Source organism: Panulirus ornatus, chromosome 20, assembly GCF_036320965.1.
Source record: "Panulirus ornatus isolate Po-2019 chromosome 20, ASM3632096v1, whole genome shotgun sequence".
Lineage (NCBI taxonomy): Eukaryota > Metazoa > Arthropoda > Malacostraca > Decapoda > Palinuridae > Panulirus > Panulirus ornatus.
In genome coordinates, this window is record NC_092243.1 from 41,217,178 (window position 1) to 41,244,445 (window position 27,268).

At 41.8% G+C, this 27,268-nt stretch overlaps 1 protein-coding gene across 2 annotated transcripts in view; it reads right to left on the reverse strand.

Moving 5' to 3' along the window:
* LOC139755962 (uncharacterized) overlaps nucleotides 1-27,268 on the reverse strand; it is a 223,175-nt gene that overhangs the window by 7,609 nt on the left and 188,298 nt on the right. For both annotated transcript variants that reach the window (XM_071674798.1, XM_071674799.1), the window contains exon 10: nucleotides 25,060-25,186. In XM_071674798.1, coding sequence (XP_071530899.1) covers nucleotides 25,060-25,186 — 127 coding nt within the window. The remainder of the gene's footprint in view (nucleotides 1-25,059; nucleotides 25,187-27,268) is intronic.

Below are 27,268 nucleotides of genomic sequence, written 5' to 3' on the forward strand. Positions count from 1 at the left end.
TTATAATCATACTGGAAAATAAGTATTGCTTGATGTGTTTGATGATAATATGGCAGATGTGGGATGTTTTCATCTGGGTGATATGCAAAGTGAAGAGTGGTTTGGTGAAGGAAGAAGAGTTGATGGAAGCCATGCATAAGATGAAATATGGCAAGGTAGCTGAAGTAGTTGATATTGCTATTGAATTTATTAAGGAAGGGGATAACTGTGTTGTTGATTGGTTGATAAGGATATTCAGTGTATGTATGGATCATGATGAGGTGCCTAAGGATTGGCAGAATGCATGTATAGTGCCATTGTATAAAGGCAAGGGCAATAAAGGTGAGTGTTCAAACTCCAGAGCTGTAAGTTTGTTAAGTATATATGCTAGGTTGTATGGGAGGTTGTTGATTAAGAGGGTGGAGCAGTGTTGTTTCAGAAGTGGTAGAGGGTGCATGGATCAGGTGTTTGCTTTGAAGAATGTGTGAGAGAGGTATTTAGAGAAACAGATGGGTTTGTATGTGGCATTAATGGATTTAGAGAGGGCATATGATAGGGTTGATAGAGATGCTTTGTGGAAGGCCTTGTGAATATACAGTGTTGGTGGTAAACTGCTGGAAGAAGTGAGAAGTTTTTATCAAGGGTGTGAGGCATGTTTACTCATAGGAAGAAGGGAGAGAGAGTGGCTTCAGGTGAAGGTTGGTCTGTGGCAGGGGTGTGTGATGTCACCGTGGTTGTTTGGTTTGTTTTTGGATGGGATGGTGATGGAGGTGGATATGGGAGCCTTGGAGAGAGGGGAGGGTATGCAGTCTGTTGGGGAAGAGAGGGCCTGGGAAGTGAGTCAGTTATCATTTGGTGACTGATTCAAGTAAGAAAATGAGGAAGTTGGTGACTGAGCTTGGAAGAGTGTGTGAAAGGAGAAAGTTGAGAATGAATGTGAATAAAAGCAAAGGTTCAGTGGGGTTGAGGGACAAATTAGTTGGGGTGTAAGTCTGAATAGAGAAGAGTTGAAGGAGGTGAAGTGTTTTAGATATCTGGGAGTTGACTCTGTTGCTGTGGCTATCCCTTTAAGGGAATTCCAGTTGGGAAAAGGAACCAGAGATATAGATTAATAGATAGGAGGGAGTGGACATGGCAGCAAATGGAACCATGGAATTAGGAGTGAATCTTGGGTGGGTTGGGGGGGGTCTGGGAGTACAAAAGAATGTGTGAAAAGAGAAAACATTCTGTGGGAGAGCAGAAATGAGTGTGTTTGAAGGAACAGTAGTATCAACAATATGGTAGGCAGCCAACGACTAGGGAGGTATATTACCAGTACCACCTGATTGGGCATTGGAAGGATTAGTGACTTCTTTTACCCAGGTAGCTGTCTTTTCTTTGTGTCTCACCCTCCTGTGGACTACTTGCATTTTGTCCACTAACATACAATCTCTTCTTGTCATACATAAATTTTGACAACACTGAACTCCCATTGCTTATTCTTCGTAACTCAGAATTTTCCTGCAGTGATTAGTTTAGCTAGCCCTACCTTGTGGCAAAATGGTAGGAATAATGGGTAGAAGCATTAGGTAGAAATATTAAGTAGAAGTAGTCAGTAGGAACATCATGCAGGAGCATTAGGTAGATGCAGTCAGTAGGGACATCAGGTAGGAGTCTTTGAGAACACTGCTCTAGAGTTGCCCTCTGCCTGTGGTCTGTTAAGAGTGAGGCACTAAAGGATAAGAGGCAGCAGTGGAATTCACTAGTTATGGAGACTCTATTGTCTTGGCCACCCCCTTGAGGGAGTTCCAGGTGAGAACAGGTGTCAGATATATAGATGAATAGGATGAATAGGTTTTTTTTTTTTTTCATACTATTCGCCATTTCCCGCGTCAGCGAGGTAAAAAGTGGTGTGCATATCAAATTTGTTTTTGTCAAACTTCCTATTACATGGTAAATGAGGTTATGCATCATATCACAATATAATCCAAGTATTTTCAAGTCCTTGCATGAAGAAAACCATAATCAAGCTACCCTAGGGATGTGGTACTCGAGCAGATTCAATTCACATCATGCCAGCCTGATTTCTGTGCTAATACTGATTTACATCACACACTTAAAAAACTTTGATTATTCTCTCATTACCATGCTATACAATAACTAGGCAACAAAAAAAAGTTGGTCAAAAAGTTTTGAGAAGTGAGTGGTACTGAAAATATGAAAAGTGATTCACTTATTGATCAGTAGTCCATGTAATGAGCTTCATGACTTCTAATGGCAACCAACAGTCATGTCATCAACATTCTTAATCTCCAGTAGCCTCCCACCTTGAACTGCTCATTCTCTCATTCCTTAATTCAACACTATAAAATAATTTGTTAACAAATATTTTTTTCATACGTGATTGCTGTTTCCCATGTTAGCACCAGGAAACAGATAAAAAAAAGACACATCCACACACACACACACACACATACACATATATATGTTATTCATTTATATATTTATTTTGCTTTGTCGCTGTCTCCCGCGTTAATGAGGTAGCGCAAGGAAACAGACGAAAGAAATGGCCCAACCCACCTACATACACATGTGTATACATACACGTCCACACACGCAAATATACATACCTATACATCCCAATGTACACATATATATACACACACAGACATATACATATATACACATGTACATAATTCATACTGTCTGCCTTTATTTATTCCCATCGCCACCCCGCCACACATGGAATAACAACCCCCTCCCCCCTCATGTGTGCGAGGTAGCGCTAGGAAAAGACAACAAAGGCCCCATTCGCTCACACTCAGTCTCTAGCTGTCATGTAATAATGCACCGAAACTACAGCTCCCTTTCCACATCCAGGACCCACAGAACTTTCCATGGTTTACCCCAGACGCTTCACATACCCTGGATCAATCCATTGACAGCACGTCGACCCCGGTATACCACATTGTTCCAATTCACTCTATTCCTCGCACGCCTTTCACCCTCCTGCATGTTCAGGCCCCGATCACTCAAAATCTTTTTCACTCCATCTTTCCACCTCCAATTTGGTCTCCCACTTCTCCTTGTTCCCTCCACCTCTGACACATATATCCTCTTGGTCAATCTTTCCTCACTCATTCTCTCCATGTGACCAAACCATTTCAAAACACCCTCTTCTGCTCTCTCAACCACACTGTTTTTATAACCGCACATCTCTCTTACCCTATTATTACTTACTCTATCAAACCACCTCACACCACATATTGTCCTCAAACATCTCATTTCCAGCACATCCACCCTCCTGCGCACAACTCTATCCATATCCCATGCCTCGCAACCATAGAACATTGTTGGGACCATTATTCCTTCAAACATACCCATTTTTGCTTTCCGAGATAATGTTCTCGACTTCCACACATTCTTCAAGGCTCCCAGAATTTTTGCCCCCTCCCCCACCCTATGATTCACTTCCGCTTCCATGGTTCCATCCGCTGCCAAATCCACTCCCAGATATCTAAAACACTTCACTTCCTCCAGTTTTTCTCCATTGAAACTTGCCTCCCAATTGACTTGACCCTTAACCCTACTGTACCTAATAACCTTGCTCTTATTCACATTTACTCTTAACTTTCTTCTTTCACACACTTTACCAAGCTCAGTCACCAGCTTCTGCAGTTTCTCACATGAATCAGCCACCAGTGCTGTATTATCAGCGAACAACACCTGACTCACTTCCCAAGCTCTCTCATCCACAACAGACTGCATACTTGCCCCTCTTTCCAAAACTCTTGCATTCACCTCCCTAACAACCCCATCCATAAACAAATTAAACAACCATGGAGACATCACACACCCCTGCCGCAAACCTACATTCGCTGAGAACCAATCACTTTCCTCTCTTCCTACACGTACACATGCCTTACATCTTCGATAAGAACTTTTCACTGATTCTAACAACTTGCCTCCCACACTATATATTCTTAATACCTTCCAAAGAGCATCTCTATCAGCTCTATCATATGCCTTCTCCAGATCCATAAATGATACATACAAATCCATTTGTTTTTCTAAGTATTTCTCACATACATTCTTCAAAGCAAACACCTGATCCACACATCCTCTACCACTTCTGAAACCACACTGCTCTTCCCCAATCTGATGCTCTGTACATGCCTTCACCCTCTCAATCAATACCCTCCCATATAATTTCCCAGGAATACTCAACAAACTTATACCTCTGTAATTTGAGCACTCACTCTTATCCCCTTTGCCACTGTACATATATATACATATATATATCTTTTTCTTTCAAACTATTCGCTATTTCCTGTGTTAGCGAGGTAGCGTTGAGAACAGAGGACTGGGCCTTTGAGGGAATATCCTCACCTGGCCAACTTCTCTGTTCCTTCTTTTGGAAAATTAAAAAGAAAAAAAAAAAACGAGAGGGGAGGGGAAGAGTGGTTTGGGAATGTCTTGGGAGTAAAGTCAGGGGTTAGTGAGAGGAGAAGCACTACTCCTGAATCAGGAGTTGTGGGAGTATGTGATTGAAAGTTGATGGAGAGAGATGGGTGATTATTGGTGCATATGCACCTGGGCATGAGAAGAAAGATCATGAGAGGCAAGTGTTTTGGGAGCAGCTGAATGAGTGTGTTAGTGGTTTTGATGCACAAGACCGGGTTATAGTGATGGGTGATTTGAATGCAAAGGTGAGTAATGTGGCAGTTGAGGGAATAATTGGTATACATGGAGTGTTCAGTGTTGTAAATGGAAATGGTGAAGAGCTTGTAGATTTATGTGCTGAAAAAGGACCGGTGATTGGGAATACCGGTTTAAAAAGCGAGATATACACAAGTATACGTATGTAAGTAGGAGAGATGGCCAGAGAGCGTTATTGGATTACGTGTTAATTGATAGACGCCAGAGAGAGACTTTTGGATGTTAATGTGCTGAGAGGTGCAACTGGAGGGATGTCTGATCATTATCTTGTGGAAGCGAAGGGGAAGATTTGTGGGAGTTTTCAGAAAAGAAGAGAGAACATTGGGGTGAAGAGAGTGGTGAGAGTAAGTGAGCTTGGGAAGGAGACTTGTGTGAGGAAGTACCAGGAGGGACTGAGTACAGAATGGAAAAAGGTGAGAACAAAGGAGGTAAGGGGAGTGGGGGAGGAATGGGATGTATTTAGGGAGCAGTGATGGCTTGCGCAAAAGATGCTTGTGGCATGAGAAGCGTGGGAGGTGGGTTGATTAGAAAAGGTAGTGAGTGGTGGGATGAAGAAGTAAGATTATTAGTGAAAGAGAAGAGAGAGGCATTTGAACGATTTTTGCAGGGAAAAAATGCAAATGAGTGGGAGAGGTATAAAAGAAAGAGGCAGGAGGTCAAGAGAAAGGTGCAAGAGGTGAAAAAGAGTTGGGGTGAGAGAGTATCATTAAATTTTAGGGAGAATAAAAAGATGTTCTGGAAGGAGGTAAATAAAGTGCGTAAGACAAGGGAGCAAATGGGAACTTCAGTGAAGGGGGCTAATGGGGAGGTGATAACAAGTAGTGGTGATGTGAGAAGGAGATGGAGTGAGTATTTTGAAGGTTTGTTGAATGTGTTTGATGATAGAGTGGCAGATGTGGGGTGTCTTGGTCGAGGTGGTGTGCAAAGTGAGAGGGTTAGGGAAAATGATTTGGTAAATAGAGAAGAGGTAGTAAAAGCTTTACGGAAGATGAAAGCCGGCAAAGCAGCAGGTTTGGATGGTATTGCAGTGGAATTTATTAAAAAAGGGGGTGACTGTATTGTTGACTGGTTGGTAAGGTTATTTAATGTATGTATGATTCATGGTGAGGTGCCTGAGGATTGGCGGAATGCTTGCATAGTGCCATTGTACAAAGGCAAAGGGGATAAGAGTGAGTGCTCAAATTACAGAGGTATAAGTTTGTTGAGTATTCCTGGTAAATTATATGGGAGGGTATTGATTGAGAGGGTGAAGGCATGTACAGAGCATCAGATTGGAGAAGAGCAGTGTGGTTTCAGAAGTGGTAGAGGATGTGTGGATCAGGTGTTTGCTTTGAAGAATGTATGTGAGAAATACTTAGAAAAACAAATAGATTTGTATGTAGCATTTATGGATCTGGAGAAGGCATATGATAGAGTTGATAGAGATGCTCTGTGGAAGGTATTAAGAATATATGGTGTGGGAGGCAAGTTGTTAGAAGCAGTGAAAAGTTTTTATCGAGGATGTAAGGCATGTGTACGTGTAGGAAGAGAGGAAAGTGATTGGTTCTCAGTGAATGTAGGTTTGCGGCAGGGGTGTGTGATGTCTCCATGGTTGTTTAATTTGTTTATGGATGGGGTTGTTAGGGAGGTGAATGCAAGAGTTTTGGAAAGGGGGGCAAGTATGCAGTCTGTTGTGGATGAGAGAGCTTGGGAAGTGAGTCAATTGTTGTTCGCTGATGATACAGCGCTGGTGGCTGATTCATGTAAGAAACTGCAGAAGCTGGTGACTGAGTTTGGTATAGTGTGTGAAAGAAGAAAGTTAAGAATAAATGTGAATAAGAGCAAGGTTATTAGGTACAGTAGGGTTGAGGGTCAAGTCAATTGGGAGGTAAGTTTGAATGGAGAAAAGCTGGAGGAAGTGAAGTGTTTTTAGATATCTGGGAGTGGATCTGGCAGCGGATGGAACCATGGAAGCAGAAGTGAATCATAGGGTGGGGGAGGGGGTGAAAATTCTCGGAGCCTTTAAGAATGTGTGGAAGTCGAGAACATTATCTTGGAAAGCAAAAATGGGTATGTTTGAAGGAATAGTGGTTCCAACAATGTTGTATGGTTGCGAGGCGTGGGCTGTGGATAGAGTTGTGTGCAGGAGGGTGGATGTGCTGGAAATGAGATGTTTGAGGACAATATGTGATGTGAGGTGGTTTGATCGAGTAAGTAATGTAAGGGTGAGAGAGATGTGTGGAAATAAAAAGAGTGTGGTTGAGAGAGCAGAAGAGGGTGTTTTGAAATGGTTTGGTCTCATGGAGAGAATGAGGGGGGAAAGATTGACCAAGAGGATATATGTGTCAGAGGTGGAGGGAACGAGGAGAAGTGGGAGACCAAGTTGGAGGTGGAAAGATGGAGTGAAAAAGATTTTGAGTGATCGGGGCCTGAACATGCAGGAGGGTGAAAGGCGTGCAAGGAATAGAGTGAATTGGAACGATGTGGTATACCGGGGTCGACGTGCTGTCAATGGATTGAACCAGGGACATGTGAAGCATCTGGGGTAAACCATGCAAAGTGTGTGGGGCCTGGATGTGGTGCATTTTTTACATGACAGCTAGAGACTGAGTGTGAACGAATGGGGCCTTTGGTGTTTTTCCTAGCGCTACCTCGCACACATGAGGGGGGAGGGGGTTGTTATTCCATGTGTGGCGAGGTGGCGATGGGAACAAATAAAGGCAGACTATGAATTATGTACATGTGTATATATGTATATGTCTGTGTGTGTATATATATGTGTACATTGAGATGTATAGGTATGTATATTGTGCGTTTGTGGACATGTATGTATTTACATGTGTATGTGGGCGGGTTGGGCCATTCTTTCATCTGTTTCCTTGCGCTACCTCGCTAACACGGGAGACAGCGACAAAGCAAAATAAAAATATAAAAATAAATAATATATATATATATATATATATATATATATATATATATATATATATATATATAATATATATATATATATATATATCCCCCCTCTCTTTTTTTCTTTTTTTAATTTTCCAAAGGGAGGAACAGAGGAGGGGACCAGGTGAGGATATTCCCTCAAAGGCCCAGGCCTCTGTTCTTAACGCTACCTCGCTATCGTGGGAAATGGCAAATAGTATGAAAAAAATATATATATATATATATATATATATATATATATATATATATATATATATATATATATATATTATTTTTTTTATTTTGCTTTGTCGCTGTCTCCCGCGTTAGCGAGGTAGCGGAAGGAAACAGATGAAAGAATGGCCCAACCCACCCATATACACATGTATATACATACACGTCCACACACGCAAATATACACACCTATACATCTCAATGTATACATATATATACACACACACAGACATATACATGTATACACATGTACATAATTCATACAGTCTGCCTTTATTCATTCCCATCGCCACCTCGCCACACATGAAATAACAACCCCCTCCCCCCTCATGTGTGTGAGGTAGCACTAAGAAAAGACAACAAAGGCCCCATTCATTCACACTCAGTCTCTAGCTGTCATGTAATAATGCACTGAAACCACAGCTCCCTTTCCACATCCAGGCCCCACAGAACTTTCCATGGTTTACCCCAGATGCTTCACATGCCCTGGTTCAATCCATTGACAGCACGTTGACCCCGGTATACCACATCGTTCCAATTCAGTCTGTTCCTCGCACGCCTTTCACCCTCCTGCATGTTCAGGCCCCGATCACTCAAAATCTTTTTCACTCCATCTTTCCACCTCCAATTTGGTCTCCCACTTCTCCTTGTTCCCTCCACCTCTGACACATATATCCTCTTGGTCAATCTTTCCTCACTCATTCTCTCCATGTGACCAAACCATTTCAAAACACCCTCTTCTGCTCTCTCAACCACACTGTTTTTATAACCGCACATCTCTCTTACCCTATTATTACTTACTCTATCAAACCACCTCACACCACATATTGTCCTCAAACATCTCATTTCCAGCACATCCACCCTCCTGCGCACAACTCTATCCATATCCCATGCCTCGCAACCATAGAACATTGTTGGGACCATTATTCCTTCAAACATACCCATTTTTGCTTTCCGAGATAATGTTCTCGACTTCCACACATTCTTCAAGGCTCCCAGAATTTTTGCCCCCTCCCCCACCCTATGATTCACTTCCGCTTCCATGGTTCCATCCGCTGCCAAATCCACTCCCAGATATCTAAAACACTTCACTTCCTCCAGTTTTTCTCCATTGAAACTTGCCTCCCAATTGACTTGACCCTTAACCCTACTGTACCTAATAACCTTGCTCTTATTCACATTTACTCTTAACTTTCTTCTTTCACACACTTTACCAAGCTCAGTCACCAGCTTCTGCAGTTTCTCACATGAATCAGCCACCAGTGCTGTATTATCAGCAAACAACACCTGACTCACTTCCCAAGCTCTCTCATCCACAACAGACTGCATACTTGCCCCTCTTTCCAAAACTCTTGCATTCACCTCCCTAACAACCCCATCCATAAACAAATTAAACAACCATGGAGACATCACACACCCCTGCCGCAAACCTACATTCGCTGAGAACCAATCACTTTCCTCTCTTCCTACACGCACACATGCCTTACATCTTCGATAAGAACTTTTCACTGCTTCTAACAACTTGCCTCCCACACTATATATTCTTAATACCTTCCAAAGAGCATCTCTATCAGCTCTATCATATGCCTTCTCCAGATCCATAAATGATACATACAAATCCATTTGTTTTTCTAAGTATTTCTCACATACATTCTTCAAAGCAAACACCTGATCCACACATCCTCTACCACTTCTGAAACCACACTGCTCTTCCCCAATCTGATGCTCTGTACATGCCTTCACCCTCTCAATCAATACCCTCCCATATAATTTCCCAGGAATACTCAACAAACTTATACCTCTGTAATTTGAGCACTCACTCTTATCCCCTTTGCCACTGTACATATATATACATATATATATCTTTTTCTTTCAAACTATTCGCTATTTCCTGTGTTAGCGAGGTAGCGTTGAGAACAGAGGACTGGGCCTTTGAGGGAATATCCTCACCTGGCCAACTTCTCTGTTCCTTCTTTTGGAAAATTAGAAAAGAAAAAAAAAAAACGAGAGGGGAGGGGAAGAGTGGTTTGGGAATGTCTTGGGAGTAAAGTCAGGGGTTAGTGAGAGGAGAAGCACTACTCCTGAATCAGGAGTTGTGGGAGTATGTGATTGAAAGTTGATGGAGAGAGATGGGTGATTATTGGTGCATATGCACCTGGGCATGAGAAGAAAGATGTTTTGGGAGCAGCTGAATGAGTGTGTTAGTGGTTTTGATGCACAAGACCGGGTTATAGTGATGGGTGATTTGAATGCAAAGGTGAGTAATGTGGCAGTTGAGGGAATAATTGGTATACATGGAGTGTTCAGTGTTGTAAATGGAAATGGTGAAGAGCTTGTAGATTTATGTGCTGAAAAAGGACCGGTGATTGGGAATACCGGTTTAAAAAGCGAGATATACATAAGTATACGTATGTAAGTAGGAGAGATGGCCAGAGAGTGTTATTGGATTACGTGTTAATTGATAGACGCCAGAGAGAGACTTTTGGATGTTAATGTGCTGAGAGGTGCAACTGGAGGGATGTCTGATCATTATCTTGTGGAAGCGAAGGGGAAGATTTGTGGGAGTTTTCAGAAAAGAAGAGAGAACATTGGGGTGAAGAGAGTGGTGAGAGTAAGTGAGCTTGGGAAGGAGACTTGTGTGAGGAAGTACCAGGAGGGACTGAGTACAGAATGGAAAAAGGTGAGAACAAAGGAGGTAAGGGGAGTGGGGGAGGAATGGGATGTATTTAGGGAGCAGTGATGGCTTGCGCAAAAGATGCTTGTGGCATGAGAAGCGTGGGAGGTGGGTTGATTAGAAAAGGTAGTGAGTGGTGGGATGAAGAAGTAAGATTATTAGTGAAAGAGAAGAGAGAGGCATTTGAACGATTTTTGCAGGGAAAAAATGCAAATGAGTGGGAGAGGTATAAAAGAAAGAGGCAGGAGGTCAAGAGAAAGGTGCAAGAGGTGAAAAAGAGTTGGGGTGAGAGAGTATCATTACATTTTAGGGAGAATAAAAAGATGTTCTGGAAGGAGGTAAATAAAGTGCGTAAGACAAGAGAGCAAATGGGAACTTCAGTGAAGGGGGCTAATGGGGAGGTGATAACAAGTAGTGGTGATGTGAGAAGGAGATGGAGTGAGTATTTTGAAGGTTTGTTGAATGTGTTTGATGATAGAGTGGCAGATGTGGGGTGTCTTGGTCGAGGTGGTGTGCAAAGTGAGAGGGTTAGGGAAAATGATTTGGTAAATAGAGAAGAGGTAGTAAAAGCTTTACGGAAGATGAAAGCCGGCAAAGCAGCAGGTTTGGATGGTATTGCAGTGGAATTTATTAAAAAAGGGGGTGACTGTATTGTTGACTGGTTGGTAAGGTTATTTAATGTATGTATGATTCATGGTGAGGTGCCTGAGGATTGGCGGAATGCTTGCATAGTGCCATTGTACAAAGGCAAAGGGGATAAGAGTGAGTGCTCAAATTACAGAGGTATAAGTTTGTTGAGTATTCCTGGTAAATTATATGGGAGGGTATTGATTGAGAGGGTGAAGGCATGTACAGAGCATCAGATTGGAGAAGAGCAGTGTGGTTTCAGAAGTGGTAGAGGATGTGTGGATCAGGTGTTTGCTTTGAAGAATGTATGTGAGAAATACTTAGAAAAACAAATAGATTTGTATGTAGCATTTATGGATCTGGAGAAGGCATATGATAGAGTTGATAGAGATGCTCTGTGGAAGGTATTAAGAATATATGGTGTGGGAGGCAAGTTGTTAGAAGCAGTGAAAAGTTTTTATCGAGGATGTAAGGCATGTGTACGTGTAGGAAGAGAGGAAAGTGATTGGTTCTCAGTGAATGTAGGTTTGCGGCAGGGGTGTGTGATGTCTCCATGGTTGTTTAATTTGTTTATGGATGGGGTTGTTAGGGAGGTGAATGCAAGAGTTTTGGAAAGGGGGGCAAGTATGCAGTCTGTTGTGGATGAGAGAGCTTGGGAAGTGAGTCAATTGTTGTTCGCTGATGATACAGCGCTGGTGGCTGATTCATGTAAGAAACTGCAGAAGCTGGTGACTGAGTTTGGTATAGTGTGTGAAAGAAGAAAGTTAAGAATAAATGTGAATAAGAGCAAGGTTATTAGGTACAGTAGGGTTGAGGGTCAAGTCAATTGGGAGGTAAGTTTGAATGGAGAAAAGCTGGAGGAAGTGAAGTGTTTTTAGATATCTGGGAATGGATCTGGCAGCGGATGGAACCATGGAAGCGGAAGTGAATCATAGGGTGGGGGAGGGGGTGAAAATTCTGGGAGCCTTTAAGAATGTTTGGAAGTCGAGAACATTATCTTGGAAAGCAAAAATGGGTATGTTTGAAGGAATAGTGGTTCCAACAATGTTGTATGGTTGCGAGGCGTGGGCTATGGATAGAGTTGTGTGCAGGAGGGTGGATGTGCTGGAAATGAGATGTTTGAGGACAATATGTGATGTGAGGTGGTTTGATCGAGTAAGTAATGTAAGGGTGAGAGAGATGTGTGGAAATAAAAAGAGTGTGGTTGAGAGAGCAGAAGAGGGTGTTTTGAAATGGTTTGGTCTCATGGAGAGAATGAGGGGGGAAAGATTGACCAAGAGGATATATGTGTCAGAGGTGGAGGGAACGAGGAGAAGTGGGAGACCAAGTTGGAGGTGGAAAGATGGAGTGAAAAAGATTTTGAGTGATCGGGGCCTGAACATGCAGGAGGGTGAAAGGCGTGCAAGGAATAGAGTGAATTGGAACGATGTGGTATACCGGGGTCGACGTGCTGTCAATGGATTGAACCAGGGCATGTGAAGCATCTGGGGTAAACCATGCAAAGTGTGTGGGGCCTGGATGTGGTGCATTTTTTACATGACAGCTAGAGACTGAGTGTGAACGAATGGGGCCTTTGGTGTTTTTCCTAGCGCTACCTCGCACACATGAGGGGGGAGGGGGTTGTTATTCCATGTGTGGCGAGGTGGCGATGGGAACAAATAAAGGCAGACTATGAATTATGTACATGTGTATATATGTATATGTTTCTGTGTGTATATATATGTGTACATTGAGATGTATAGGTATGTATATTGTGCGTTTGTGGACATGTATGTATTTACATGTGTATGTGGGCGGGTTGGGCCATTCTTTCATCTGTTTCCTTGCGCTACCTCGCTAACACGGGAGACAGCGACAAAGCAAAATAAAAATATAAAAATAAATAATATATATATATATATATATATATATATATATATATATATATATATATATATATATATATATATATATATCCCCCCTCTCATTTTTTTCTTTTTTTAATTTTCCAAAGGGAGGAACAGAGGAGGGGACCAGGTGAGGATATTCCCTCAAAGGCCCAGGCCTCTGTTCTTAATGCTACCTCGCTATCGTGGGAAATGGCAAATAGTATGAAAAAAATATATATATATATATATATATATATATATATATATATATATATATATTATTTTTTTTTATTTTGCTTTGTCGCTGTCTCCCGCGTTAGCGAGGTAGCGGAAGGAAACAGATGAAAGAATGGCCCAACCCACCCATATACACATGTATATACATACACGTCCACACACGCAAATATACACACCTATACATCTCAATGTATACATATATATACACACACACAGACATATACATGTATACACATGTACATAATTCATACAGTCTGCCTTTATTCATTCCCATCGCCACCTCGCCACACATGAAATAACAACCCCCTCCCCCCTCATGTGTGTGAGGTAGCACTAAGAAAAGACAACAAAGGCCCCATTCATTCACACTCAGTCTCTAGCTGTCATGTAATAATGCACTGAAACCACAGCTCCCTTTCCACATCCAGGCCCCACAGAACTTTCCATGGTTTACCCCAGATGCTTCACATGCCCTGGTTTAATCCATTGACAGCACGTTGACCCCGGTATACCACATCGTTCCAATTCAGTCTGTTCCTTGCACGCCTTTCACCCTCCTGCATGTTCAGGCCCCGATCACTGAAAATCTTTTTCACTCCATCTTTCCACCTCCAATTTGGTCTTCCACTTCTCGTTCCCTCCACCTCTGACTCATATATCCCCTTTGTCAATCTTTCCTCACTCATTCTCTCCATGTGACCAGACCATTTCAAAATACCCTCTTCTGCTCTCTCAACCACACTCTTTATTACCACACATCTCTCTTACCCTATTATTACTTACTCGATCAAACCACCTCACACCACATATTGTCCTCAAACATCTCATTTCCAGCACATCCACCCTCCTGTGCACAACTCTATCCATAGCCCAAGCCTCGCAACCATACAACATTGTTGGAACCACTATTCCTTCAAACATACCCATTTTTGCTTTCCAAGATAATGTTCTCAACTTCCACACATTCTTCAATGCTCTCAGAATTTTCGCCCCCTCCCCCATCCTATGATTCACTTCCGCTTCCATGGTTCCATCCTCTGCCAAATCCACTCCCAGATATCTAAAACACTTCACTTCCTCCAGCTTTTCTCCATTCAAACTTACCTCCCAATTGACTTGACCCTCAACCTTACTGTACCTAATAACCTTGCTCTTATTCACATTTACTGTCAACTTTCTTCTTTCACACACTTTACCAAACTCAGTCACCAACTTCTACAGTTTCTCACACGAATCAGCCACCAGCGCTGTATCATCAGCGAACAACAATTGACTCACTTCCCAAGCTCTCTCATCCACAACAGACTGCATACTTGCCCCTCTTTCCAAAACTCTTGCATTCACCTCCCTAACAACTCCATCCATAAACAAATTAAACAACCATGGAGACATCACACACCCCGCTGCAAACCTACATTCACTGAGAACCAATCACTTTCCTCTCTTCCTACACGTACACATGCCTTACATCCTCGATAAGAACTTTTGACTGCTTCTAACAACTCACTTCCCACACCATATATTCTTAATACCTTCCACAGAGCATCTCTATCAACTCTATCATGTCTTCTCCAGATCCATAAATGCTACATTTGCTTTTCTAAGTATTTCTCAAATACATTCTTCAAAGCAAACACCTGATCCACACGTCCTCTACCACTTCTGAAACCACACTGCTCTTCCCCAATCTCATCAATACCCTCCCATATAATTTCCCAGTAATACTCAACAAACTTATACCTCTGTAATTTGAGCACTCACCTTTATCCCCTTTGCCTTTGTACAATGGCACTATGCAAGCATTCCACCAATCCTCAGGCACCTCACCATGAGTCATTTCTTTCTTTTTTCTTTCGTACTATTCGCCATTTCCCGCATTAGCGAGGTAGCGTTATCAACAGAGGACTGGGCCTTAGAGGGAATATCCTCACCTGGCCCCCCCTCTCTGTTCCTTCCTTTGGAAAAAAAAAAAAACGAGAGGGGAGGATTTCCAGCCACCCGCTCCCTCCCCTTTTAGTCGCCTTCTACGACACGCAGGGAATACCTCACCATGAGTCATATATACATTAAATAACCTTACCAACCAATCAACAATACAGTCACCCGCTTTTTTTAATAAATTCCACTGCAATACTGTCCAAACCCGCTGCCTTGCCGGCTTTCATCTTCCACAAAGCTTTTGCTACCTCTTCTCTTTACCAAATCATTTTCCCTAACCCTCTCACTCTGCACACCACCTTGACCAAAGCACCCTATATCTGCCACTTTATCATCAAACACATTCAACAAACCTTCAAAATACTCACTTCATCTCCTTCTCATATCACCACTACTTGTTATCACCTCCCCATTAGCCCCCTTCACTGAAGTTCCCATTTGTTCCCTCGTCTTACGCACTTTATTTACCTCCTTCCACAACATATTTTTATTCTCCCTAAAATTTAATGATAATCTCTCACCCCATCTCTCATTTGCCCTCTCATTTGCATTATTTCCCTGCAAAAATCGTCCAAATGCCTCTCTCTTCTCTTTCACTAATAATCTTAATTCTTCATCCCACCACTCACTACCCTTTCTAATCTGCCCACCTCCCACGCTTCTCATGCTACAAGCATCTTTTGTGCAAGCCATCACTGCTTCCCTAAATACATCCCATTCCTCCCCCACTCCCCTTACGTCCTTTGTTCTCACCTTTTTCCATTCTGTACTCACTCTCTCCTGGTACTTCCTCACACAAGTCTTTTTTCCAAGCTCACTTACTCTTACCACTCTTTTCACTCCAATGTTCTCTCTTCTTTTCTGAAAACCTCTACAAATCTTCACCTTTGCCTCCACAAGATAATGATCAGACATCCCTCAAGTTGCACCTCTCAGCACATTAACATCCAAAAGTCTCTCTTTCTCATGCCTATCAATTAATAAGTAATCCAATAACGCTCTCTGGCCATCTTTCCTACTTACATACATATACTTATGTATATCTCGCTTTTTAAACCAGGTATTCCCAATCACCAGTCCTTTTTCAGCACATAAATCTTCAAGCTCTTCACCATTTCTGTTTACAACGCTGAATATCCCATGTACACCAATTATTCCCTCAACTGCCACATTACTCACCTTTGCATTCAAATCACCCATCACTATAACCCGGTCTCGTGAATCAAAACTACTGACACACTCACTCAGCTTCTCCCAAAACACTTGTCTCTCATGATCTTCCTTCTCATGCCCAGGTGCATATGCACCAATAATCACCCATCTGTCTCCATCAACTTTCAGTTTTACCCATATGAACCTAGAGTTTACTCTCTTACACTCTATCACATACTCCAACCACTCCTGTTTCAGGAGTAGTGCTACTCCTTCCTTTGCTCTTGTCCTCTCACTAACCCCTGACTTTACTCCCAAGACATTCCCAAACCACTCTTCCCCTTTACCCTTTAGCTTCGTTTCACTCAGAGCCTAAACATCTAGGTTCCTTTCCTCAAACATACTACCTATCTCTCCTTTTTTCTCATCTTGGTTACATCCACACACATTTAGACACCCCAATCTGAGCCTTCGAGGAGGATGAGCACTCCTCGCGGGACTCCTTCTTCTGTTTCCCCTTTTAGAAATTTAAAATGCAAGGAGGGGAGGGTTTCTGGCCCCCCGCTCCCGTCCCCTTTAGTCGCCTTCTACGACACGTGAGGAATGCGTGGGAAGTATTCTTTCTCCCCTATCCCCAGGGGATAAGTAAATATATAAATGTATTTATACAAAGGCAAAGGGGATAAAGGCGAGTGTTCAAATTACAGGGTATAAGTTTGTTGAATATTCCTGGGAAATTATATGGGAGGCTATTGATCGAGAGGTTAAAGGGATGTACAGAGCATCAGATTGAGGAAAAGCAGTGTGGTTTCAGAGGTAGTAGAGAATGTGTGGATCAGGTGTTTGCTTTGAAAAATGTACGTTAGAAATACTTAGAAAAACAGATGGATTTGTATGTAGCATTTATGGATCTGGAGAAGGTATATGATAAGGTGGATAGAGATGCTTTGTGGAAGGTTTTAAGAGTACATGGTGTAGGAAGTAAGTTACTAGAAGGGGTGAAAGGTTTTTACCAAGGATGTAAAGCATATGTACTAAATAGGAAGAGAGGAAAGTGATTGGTCCCCAGTGAATGTTAGTTTGCGGCAGGTGTGTGTGATGTCTCCATGGTTGCTTATTTTGTTTATGGATCAGATGGTTAGGGAGGTTAATTCGAGTTTTGGAGAGAGGGATAAGTTTGCAGTCTGTTCTGGATGAGAGGACTTAGAAAGTGAGTAAGTTGTTGTTCCCTGATGATACAGCGCTGGTGGCTGATTCGGATAAGAATCTGCAGAAGTTGGTGACTGAGTTTTGTTAAAGTGTGAGAAAAAAGATAGTTGAGAGTAAATGTGAATAAGAGCAAGGTTATTAGGTTCAGTGGGGACAAGGTGAGGGACAATTTAATTGTTGGGTAAGTTTGAATGGAGGTAAACTGGAGGAAGTGAAGTGTTTTTAGATATCTGGGAGTGGACTTACCAGCAGATGGAAGCATGGAAGCAGAAGTGAGTCACAGAGTGGGGGAGGGTGCGAAGGTTCTGGGAGTGCTGAAGAATGTGTGGAAGGCGACGTTATCTTGGAGAGCAAAAATTGGTATGTTTGAAGGACTAGTGGTTTGAACAATGTTATATGGTTGTGAGGCATGGGCTATAGTATAGATAGGGTTGTGCGGAGGAGAGTGGATGTGTTGGAAATGAAATGTTTAAGGACAAAATGTGGTGTGAGGTGGTTTGATTGAGTAAGTAATAAAAGGGTAAGAGAGATGTGTGGTAATAAAAAGTGTGGTGGAGAGAGCAGAAGAGGGTGTGTTTAAATGATTTGGACAAATGGAGAGAATGAGTGAGGAAAGATTGACAAAGAGGATATACGTGTAAGAGGTTGAGGGAAGAAGAAGTGGGAAACCATATTGGAGGTGGAAGGATGGAGTGAAAAAGATTTTGAGTGATCGGGGCCTGAACATACTAGATGGTGAAAGGTGTGCAATTGGAATGATGTGGTATACTGGGGTCAACGTGCTGTCAATGGATTGAACTAGGGCATGTGAAGCCTCTGGGGTAAACCATAGAAAGGTCTGTTTGGCCTTGATGTGGAAAGAGAGCTGGGGTTTCATTACATTACACATGACAGCTAGAGACTGAGTTTGAATGAATGTAGCCTTTTTTTTTTTTTTTTTTGTCTGTTCCTGGTGCTACCTCTCTGGATGGGGGGTGGGGGATGCTACTTTGTATATGGTGGGGTGGCGACAGGAATCGATGAAGGCAGCAAGTTTAGATATGTATATGTGTATATATGTATATGTCTGTGTATGTATATGTATGTATACATTGAAATATATATGTATGTATATGTGCATGTGTGGGCATTTTTGTATATACATGTGTATGTGGGTGGTTGGACAATTCCTCGTCTGTTTCCTCTTGCTACCTCCCTAACGCGGGAGATGGCGGTATAAATAATAATTTAGTTATATTATTTTTTTTTATACTCAATTGCCGTCCCCCGTGTTAGCTAAGTAGCACAAGGAAACAGACGAGGAATGGCCCAACCCACCCACATACACAGATATATACATAAATGCCTACACACACACATATACATACATATACATTTTAACATATACATACATATACATACTCATGTACATATTCATACTTGCTGCCTTCATCCATTCCTATCACTACCCCACTACACATGAAACAGCCTCTCTGGTTACTAGTTCTTTTCTCTGGTACCCAGAGCCTCTGAGAGGAATTTTATCAGGGGGTACAAAGTTTTTTAGGCTCCCCTTCCCTTCTCCTTCAGTCATCCTGTTTTTATCCACTATGGTTTCACGCCATGAGCTATAAAGCCAAATGTGGTATGGAAGATGAGAAAGGGGTGGAATGATAGTCTTCAATATATATTTTTTTTATTTATTGTACTTAGTCACTCTCTCCCACGTTAGTGAGGTAGCGCAAGGAAACAGATGAAAGAGTGGCCCAACCCACCCACATACACATGTATATACATAAAGGCCCACACACACACACTTATACATACCTATACATTTCAACGTAAACATATACTTTTTTTTTTTTTTTTTTTGCCGCTGTCTCCCGCGTTTGCGAGGTAGCGCAAGGAAACAGACGAAAGAAATGGCCCAACCCACCCCCATACACATGTATATACATACATCCACACACGCAAATATACATACCTACACAGCTTTCCATGGTTTACCCCAGATGCTTCACATGCCTTGATTCAATCCACTGACAGCACGTCAACCCCGGTATACCACATCGCTCCAATTCACTCTATTCCTTGCCCTCCTTTCACCCTCCTGCATGCTCAGGCCCCGATCACACAAAATCTTTTTCACTCCATCTTTCCACCTCCAATTTGGTCTCCCTCTTCTCCTCGTTCCCTCCACCTCCGACACATATATTCTCTTGGTCAATCTTTCCTCACTCATTCTCTCCATGTGCCCGAACCATTTCAAAACACCCTCTTCTGCTCTCTCAACCACGCTCTTTTTATTTCCACACATCTCTCTTACCCTTACGTTACTCACTCGATCAAACCACCTCACACTACACATTGTCCTCAAACATCTCATTTCCAGCACATCCATCCTCCTGCGCACAACTCTATCCATAGCCCACGCCTCGCAACCATACAACATTGTTGGAACCACTATTCCTTCAAACATACCCATTTTTGCTTTCCGAGATAATGTTCTCGACTTCCACACATTCTTCAAGGCTCCCAGAATTTTCGCCCCCTCCCCCACCCTATGATCCACTTCCGCTTCCATGGTTCCATCCGCTGCCAGATCCACTCCCAGATATCTAAAACACTTCACTTCCTCCAGTTTTTCTCCATTCAAACTCACCTCCCAATTGACTTGACCCTCAACCCTACTGTACCTAATAACCTTGCTCTTATTCACATTTACTCTTAACTTTCTTCTTTCACACACTTTACCAAACTCAGTCACCAGCTTCTGCAGTTTCTTACATGAATCAGCCACCAGCGCTGTATCATCAGCGAACAACAACTGACTCACTTGCCAAGCTCTCTCATCCCCAACAGACTTCATACTTGCCCCTCTTTCCAAAACTCTTGCATTTACATCCCTAACAACCCCATCCATAAACAAATTAAATAACCATGGAGACATCACACACCCCTGCCGCAAACCTACATTCACTGAGAACCAATCACTTTCCTCTCTTCCTACACGTACACATGCCTTACATCCTCGATAAAAACTTTTCACTGCTTCTAACAACTTGCCTCCCACACCATATATTCTTACTACCTTCCACAGAGCATCTCTATCAACTCTATCATATGCCTTCTCCAGATCCATAAATGCTACATACAAATCCATTTGCTTTTCTAAGTATTTCTCACATACATTCTTCAAAGCAAACACCTGATCCACACATCCTCTACCACTTCTGAAACCACACTGCTCTTCCCCAATCTGATGCTCTGTACATGCCTTCACCCTCTCAATCAATATCCTCCCATATAATTTACCAGGAATACTCAACAAACTTATACCTCTGTAATTTGAGCACTCACTCTTATCCCCTTTGCCTTTGTACAATGGCACTATGCACGCATTCCGCCAATCCTCAGGCACCTCACCATGAGTCATACATACATTAAATAACCTTACCAACCAGTCAACAATACAGTCACCCCCTTTTTTAATAAATTCCACTGCAATACCATCCAAACCTGCTGCCTTGCCGGCTTTCATCTTCTGCAAAGCTTTTACTACCTCTTCTCTGTTTACCAACTCATTTTCCCTAACCCTCTCACTTTGCACACCACCTCGACCAAAACACCCTATATCTGCCACTCTATCATACATACACAGATATATAAATATATACACATATACATATTCATACTTGCTGCCTTCATCCATTCTCGTCGCTACCCCACCACACATGAAATAGCACCCCGCCCACGTGTGTGAGATAGTGCTAGGAAAAGACAACAAAGGCCACATTCCTTTACATTCAGTCTCTAGCTGTCATCTGTAATGCACTGAAACCACTGCTCCCTTTCCACATCCAGGCCCCAGAAAACTTTCCATGGTTAACCCTAGAGGCTTCACATACACTGATTCAATCCTTTGACAGCAAGTCGACCCCAGTATACCACATCATTTCAATTCACTCTATTCCTTGCACGCCTTTCACCTTCCTGTATGTTCAGGCCCCGATCACTCAAAATCTTTTTCACTCCATCCTTCCATCTCCAATTTGGTCTCCCACTTCTCCTCATTCCCTCTACCTCTGATACATATATCCTCTTTGTCAAGCTTTCCTCACTCATTCTCTCCATGTGACCAAACCATTTTAATACACCCTCTTCTGCTCTCTCAACAACACAATTTTTATTACCACACATCTCTCTTACCCTTTCATTACTTACTCGATCAAACCACCTCACACCACATGTCATCAAACATTTCATTTCCAACACATTCACTCTCTGCACAACCCTATCTATAGCCCATGCCTCACAACCATATAACATTGTTGGAACCACTTTTCCTTCAAACATACCCATTTTTGATCTCCAAGATAACATTTTTGCCTTCCACACATTCTTCAACACTCCCAGAACCTTCGCCTCTTCCCTAACCCTGTGATTCATTCCCACTTCCATGGTTCCCTTTGCCGCTAAGTTCACTCTCACATATCTAAAACACTTCACTTCCTCCAGTTTTTCTCCTTTCAAGCTTACCTCCCAATTAACTTGTCACTCAGTCCAACTGAACCTAATAACCTTGCTCTTATTAATATTTTCTCTCAGCTTTCTTCTTTCACTCATTTTACCAAACTCAGTCACCAACTTCTGCAGTTTTTCACCCCAAATCAGCCACCAGCGCTGTATCATCAGTGAACAACTGACTCACTTTCAAAGCCCTCTCATCCACAACAGACTGCATACTTGCTCCTCTCTCCAATACTCTTGCATTCACCTTTCTAACAACCCCATCCATAAGCAAATTAAACAACCGTGGAGACATCACGCACCCCTGCCGCAAATCGACATTCACTGGGAACCAGTCACTTTCCTGTCTTCCTACTTGTACACATGCCTTACATACTTGGTAAAAACTTTTCACAGATTCCAGCAACTTACCTCCCACACCATATACTCTTAATACCTTCCACAAAGCATCTCTATTAACCCTATCATATGCCTTTTCCAGATCCATAAATGCTACGTACAAATCCTTCTCTTTTTCTAGGTATTTCTCACATACATTCTTCAAAGCAATCCCCTGATCCATACATTCTCTACCACTTCTGATACCACACTGCTCTTTCCCAATCTGATGCTCTGTACATGCCTTTACCCTCTCAATCAATACCCTCCCATATAATTTCCCAAGATTGGATACTCAACAAACCTCTGTAATTTGAGTACTCACTTTTATCCCCTTTGCCTTTGTACAATGGCACTATGCATGCATTCAGGCACTTCACCATGAACCATACATACATTGAATATCCGTACCAACCAGTCAACAACACAGTCACCCACTTTTTTAATAAATTCCACTGCAGTACCATCCCAACCTGCTGCCTTGCTGGCTTTCACCTTCTGCAAAGCTTTCACTACATCTTCTGTTTACCTCTCTCACCTTGCACACCATGACCAAAATACCCTGTATCTGCCACTCTATCATCAAACATATTCAACAAACCTTCAAAATACTCACTCCATCTCCTTCTCACATCACCACTACTTGTTATTACCTCCCCATTAGTCCCCTTCACCGATGTTCCCATTTGTTCTCTTGTCTTACACACTTTATTTACCTCCTTCCAAAACATCATTTTATTCTTCTTAAAATTTAATGATACTCTCTCACTCCAACTCTTATTTGCCCTCTTTTTCACCTCTTACACCTTTCTCTTGACCTCCTGCCTCTTTCTTTTATACATTTCCCTGTCATTTGCACTATTTCCCTGCAAAAATCATCCAAATGCATCTCTCTTCTCTTTCACTAATAGTCTTACTTATCTCCACTCAATACCCTTTCTAATCTGTCCACCTCCCACGCTTTTCATGCCACAAGCATCTTTTGTGCAAGCCATCACTGCTTCCGTAAACACATCCCATTCCTCCCCCACTCCCCTTATTTCATTTGCTCTCACCTTTTGCCATTCTGTACTCAATCTCTCCTGGTCCTCCCTCACACAAGTCTCCTTTCCAAGCTTCACTTACTCTCACCACTCCCTTCACCCCAACATTCTCTCTTCTTTTGTAAAAACCTCTACAAATCTTCACCTTTACCCTCACAAGATAATGATAAGACATCCCTCCAGTTGCCCCTCTCAGCACATGCCTATCAATTAACATTTAGTCCAATAACGCTCTCAGGCTATCTCTCCTACATACATACATATACTCACGTATATCTCTCTTTTTAAACCAGGTATTCCCAATCACCAGTCCTTTTTCAGCACACAAGTCTACAAGCTCTTTACCATTTCCATGTATAACACTGAACACCACATGTACACCAATTATTCCCTCAACTGCCTTATTACTCACCTTTGCATTCAATACATGTAAACATTTTCTGAGGTCCCAGGAATTTCCTAGGTCCCCTTTTGGACCTCCAGGCCCAAATACAATGTACTCCCTGCACTCTTCTCTCATTGGCCATGCTGGTACCACATTGTGTGGGCACCTGTTTTCTATTGCTATTATACGCTGCACAGTGTATTATACTTGCCCTTTATGCTTACAGCATTTACATCACCCCAGACTCTAGACTGCAACACTAACACACTAAAAATACCACCACACTGAACAATAGAAATATGGGAAAGAAATTACTAACTAATAGAAAGAGTATATTAAACTCTAAAAAACATTCATTTACATTAATCCTAGTGATGCTAAGACTCACCATTCACTCAACATTGATGTCTATTGCCACTAGTATTGTTTGGGATGAAGTTGGTGGTTGGATGAAGTCATCTTGGATATGCTGTATGAATTCACTCTGTACAGTAGTGGTGGAGTGGTTGGATCTAACATGTTGTGTAGGGGGGAGTGGGATATTATGCTTCATTTTCTTGTGGATCAGTGTTTTACCGAGTTTTAGTACTGAAAACAAAAGTTATAAAGAGTGGTAGTATGAGGAATACTTGGGTGGTTTAGAGGGCTTTAGGATTGGTGTTATGTTTGTGAGTTTGCAGATATTAGGAATTTTGTTGTGTAGCCATGAGTGATTGAAAATATCTGCAAGTGATTGATTTGTGGCTGGACCAGAGTGTTTAATGTGAAAGTTTGATCACATTTGGGTTGTTCATAAAGAGTGAGTGAAAGCTGATGCCTCCTCTTTAAAATCATATACCATACATACTGTATTTCCATGGATTATTTCTCATACTTGAGGGTTGCCAACATAGGAAGGAAAGGGTTTCCATATTCGAAACCTACATTTCTTTACTTATGGATATTGAATATATATTCTGTTAAGAAAAGATAATCAGATTTTTCATTCACTATTTTTTTTGTGCACTGGGGAGATTCACTTCTTATTAATTGTGCAATTTAAGGGTTAAAGGTTAAAACTTTCTGTTTTCCCCCCATGGTAAGATTAGATGAAAACTTGGTCTACGTTAACATATAGAACAAGTCTAATTCTCTGCTTTGATGTACAGTACATAATGTTATCATACTTTGATTAGAGGCAACAGTCTCTACAGATTACTCACAGAGTGTATGTTTTACCTTGTTTCACATGCTCTGTACCACCAAGCACCTTGATGGTCTCTTGCACAGCTTTTTTCTGGCCATGCATCATTGTCAACATCTGTAGTGCTGAAACGACGACCCACATGATATCGTAGTGAGTCACCTGAATAGTTGAAAAAAAACAGTTTAGACATCTGAATAGAGTATATATCAAATTGCTAATGAAGTACTTAATAATTGATGGAGCATTTTAACCCCTTAACACTTAACCGTTTTCCTTCCCAGCCCTCATAGCTGATGGAGCATTTTATCTCCCAACAGTTAACTATGTTTTCCTTCCCAGCCCTCAAAATTCTTTTTTTTTTCTAAGTTGTTTAAGGAATGTATTTATCCATGGAATTTCAACGATATTCAAATAACAATGATAAGAAGTGCCTTTGGTAGTATAATTCTCTCCATTGCATTTCTTCCCATGCTAGAAAGTGTGGAAGCAAAACCTGAGTGTCAGGGGAGATGCTACTGCAATATTCTATGTATATTACCTACACAGAAAAATTGATTTCTGATTATTATTTTTCATTCATAATTGATCACCATTCCCTGCATTACCAAGTTAGTGCCAGGAACAAATAAAGGCCATATTCAGTTGCATCCATTCTCTAGCTGTCATATGTAATGCACTGAAACCACAACTTCTTATCCAACAACCAGGCACCACAGAACTTTCCATGGTTTACCTCCACTACTTCACATGCCCTGGTTCAGTCCATAGATAACACATCAACCCAAGTATACCACATTGTTTCAATTCACTCCATCCCATGTATGCCTTTCATCCTCCTACATGTTCAGTCCCTGATCACTCAAAATCCTTTTTATTCCAGCCTTCTATCTCCATTTGGGTCTCCCTGTTCTCCTTGTTCCTTCCACTTCTGACACTTATATACTCTTTGTCAACCTTTCCTAACTCGTACTATCCATATGTTCAAATCATTTCAGTACACCCTCTTCTGTTCTATCAACCACTCTTTTTATTACCACACATCTCTCTTACCCTTTTGTTGCTTACTTGATCAAAACACCTCCACATATTTTCATCAGACATTTTATTTCCAACTCATACTCCTTCCCCTGCACAAAATTATCTTCAGCCCATGCCTCTTACCCATATGATATTGTTAGGAATACTGTTCCTTCAAATATATCCATTTTTGCCCTCCCAGATGACGTTCTCTCTTTCCACACATTCTTTGCCATTTCCAGAGCCTTCGCCCCCTCCCCAACCCATGACTCACTTCCACGGTTCTGTTTGCTACCATATTCACTCCCAGATATGTAAAATGCTTCACTTCCTCCAATTTTTGCCCTTTCAAACTCAGGCCCCTACTAATCTGTCCCCCAACCCTGCTGAACCATATAATTTTACTTTATTCACATTCACTATCAACTCTCTTCTTTCACAATTCCAAACTTATTCACCAACTTCTGCAATTTTTTACCTAAATCTGTCACCAGTGCTGTATCATAAGCAAATAGCAACTGACTCACTTCCCAGGCCCTCTTATCCCCCACAGACTGCATACTCGCCCCTCTCTTCGAGACTCTCACATAAATCTCCTTCACCATCCTATACAAAAAATTTAACAGCCATGATGACATTGCACACCCCTGCTGCAGACTAGCATTCACTTGGAACCATTCACTCTCCTTGCTTCCTACTTGCACACAAGCCTTACACCTTGATAAAAACTTCTCACTGCATCTAATAGCTTTCCTCCCACACCATATATTCTTAAGAATCTTCCACAAAGCATCTCTATTGACCCTATTGTATGCCTTCTCCAAATTCATAAATGCTATATGCAAATCCATGTGTTTGTCTATTTCTCACACATTCTTTCAAGCAAACACCTGACCCACACATCCTCTACCACTTCTGAAACCATACTGCTCCTCCTCTATTTGAAGCTCTGTACATGCATTCACCCTTTCAGTCAATACCCTCCCCTACAATTTTCTAGGTGTACTCAACAAACACACCATTATCCCTCTTTGCTTTATATAGTGGCACTGTCCATGCATTATGCCAGTCTCCAGGCACCTCACTGTCATTCAAAATTACATTGAAAATCCTCACCTACCAATCAACAATACAATCACCCCCTCTCTTAATAAATTCAACTGCAATACCATCCACTCCAGCCACTTTACCCCATTTCATTTTACAGAAGGGTTTCACCACCTC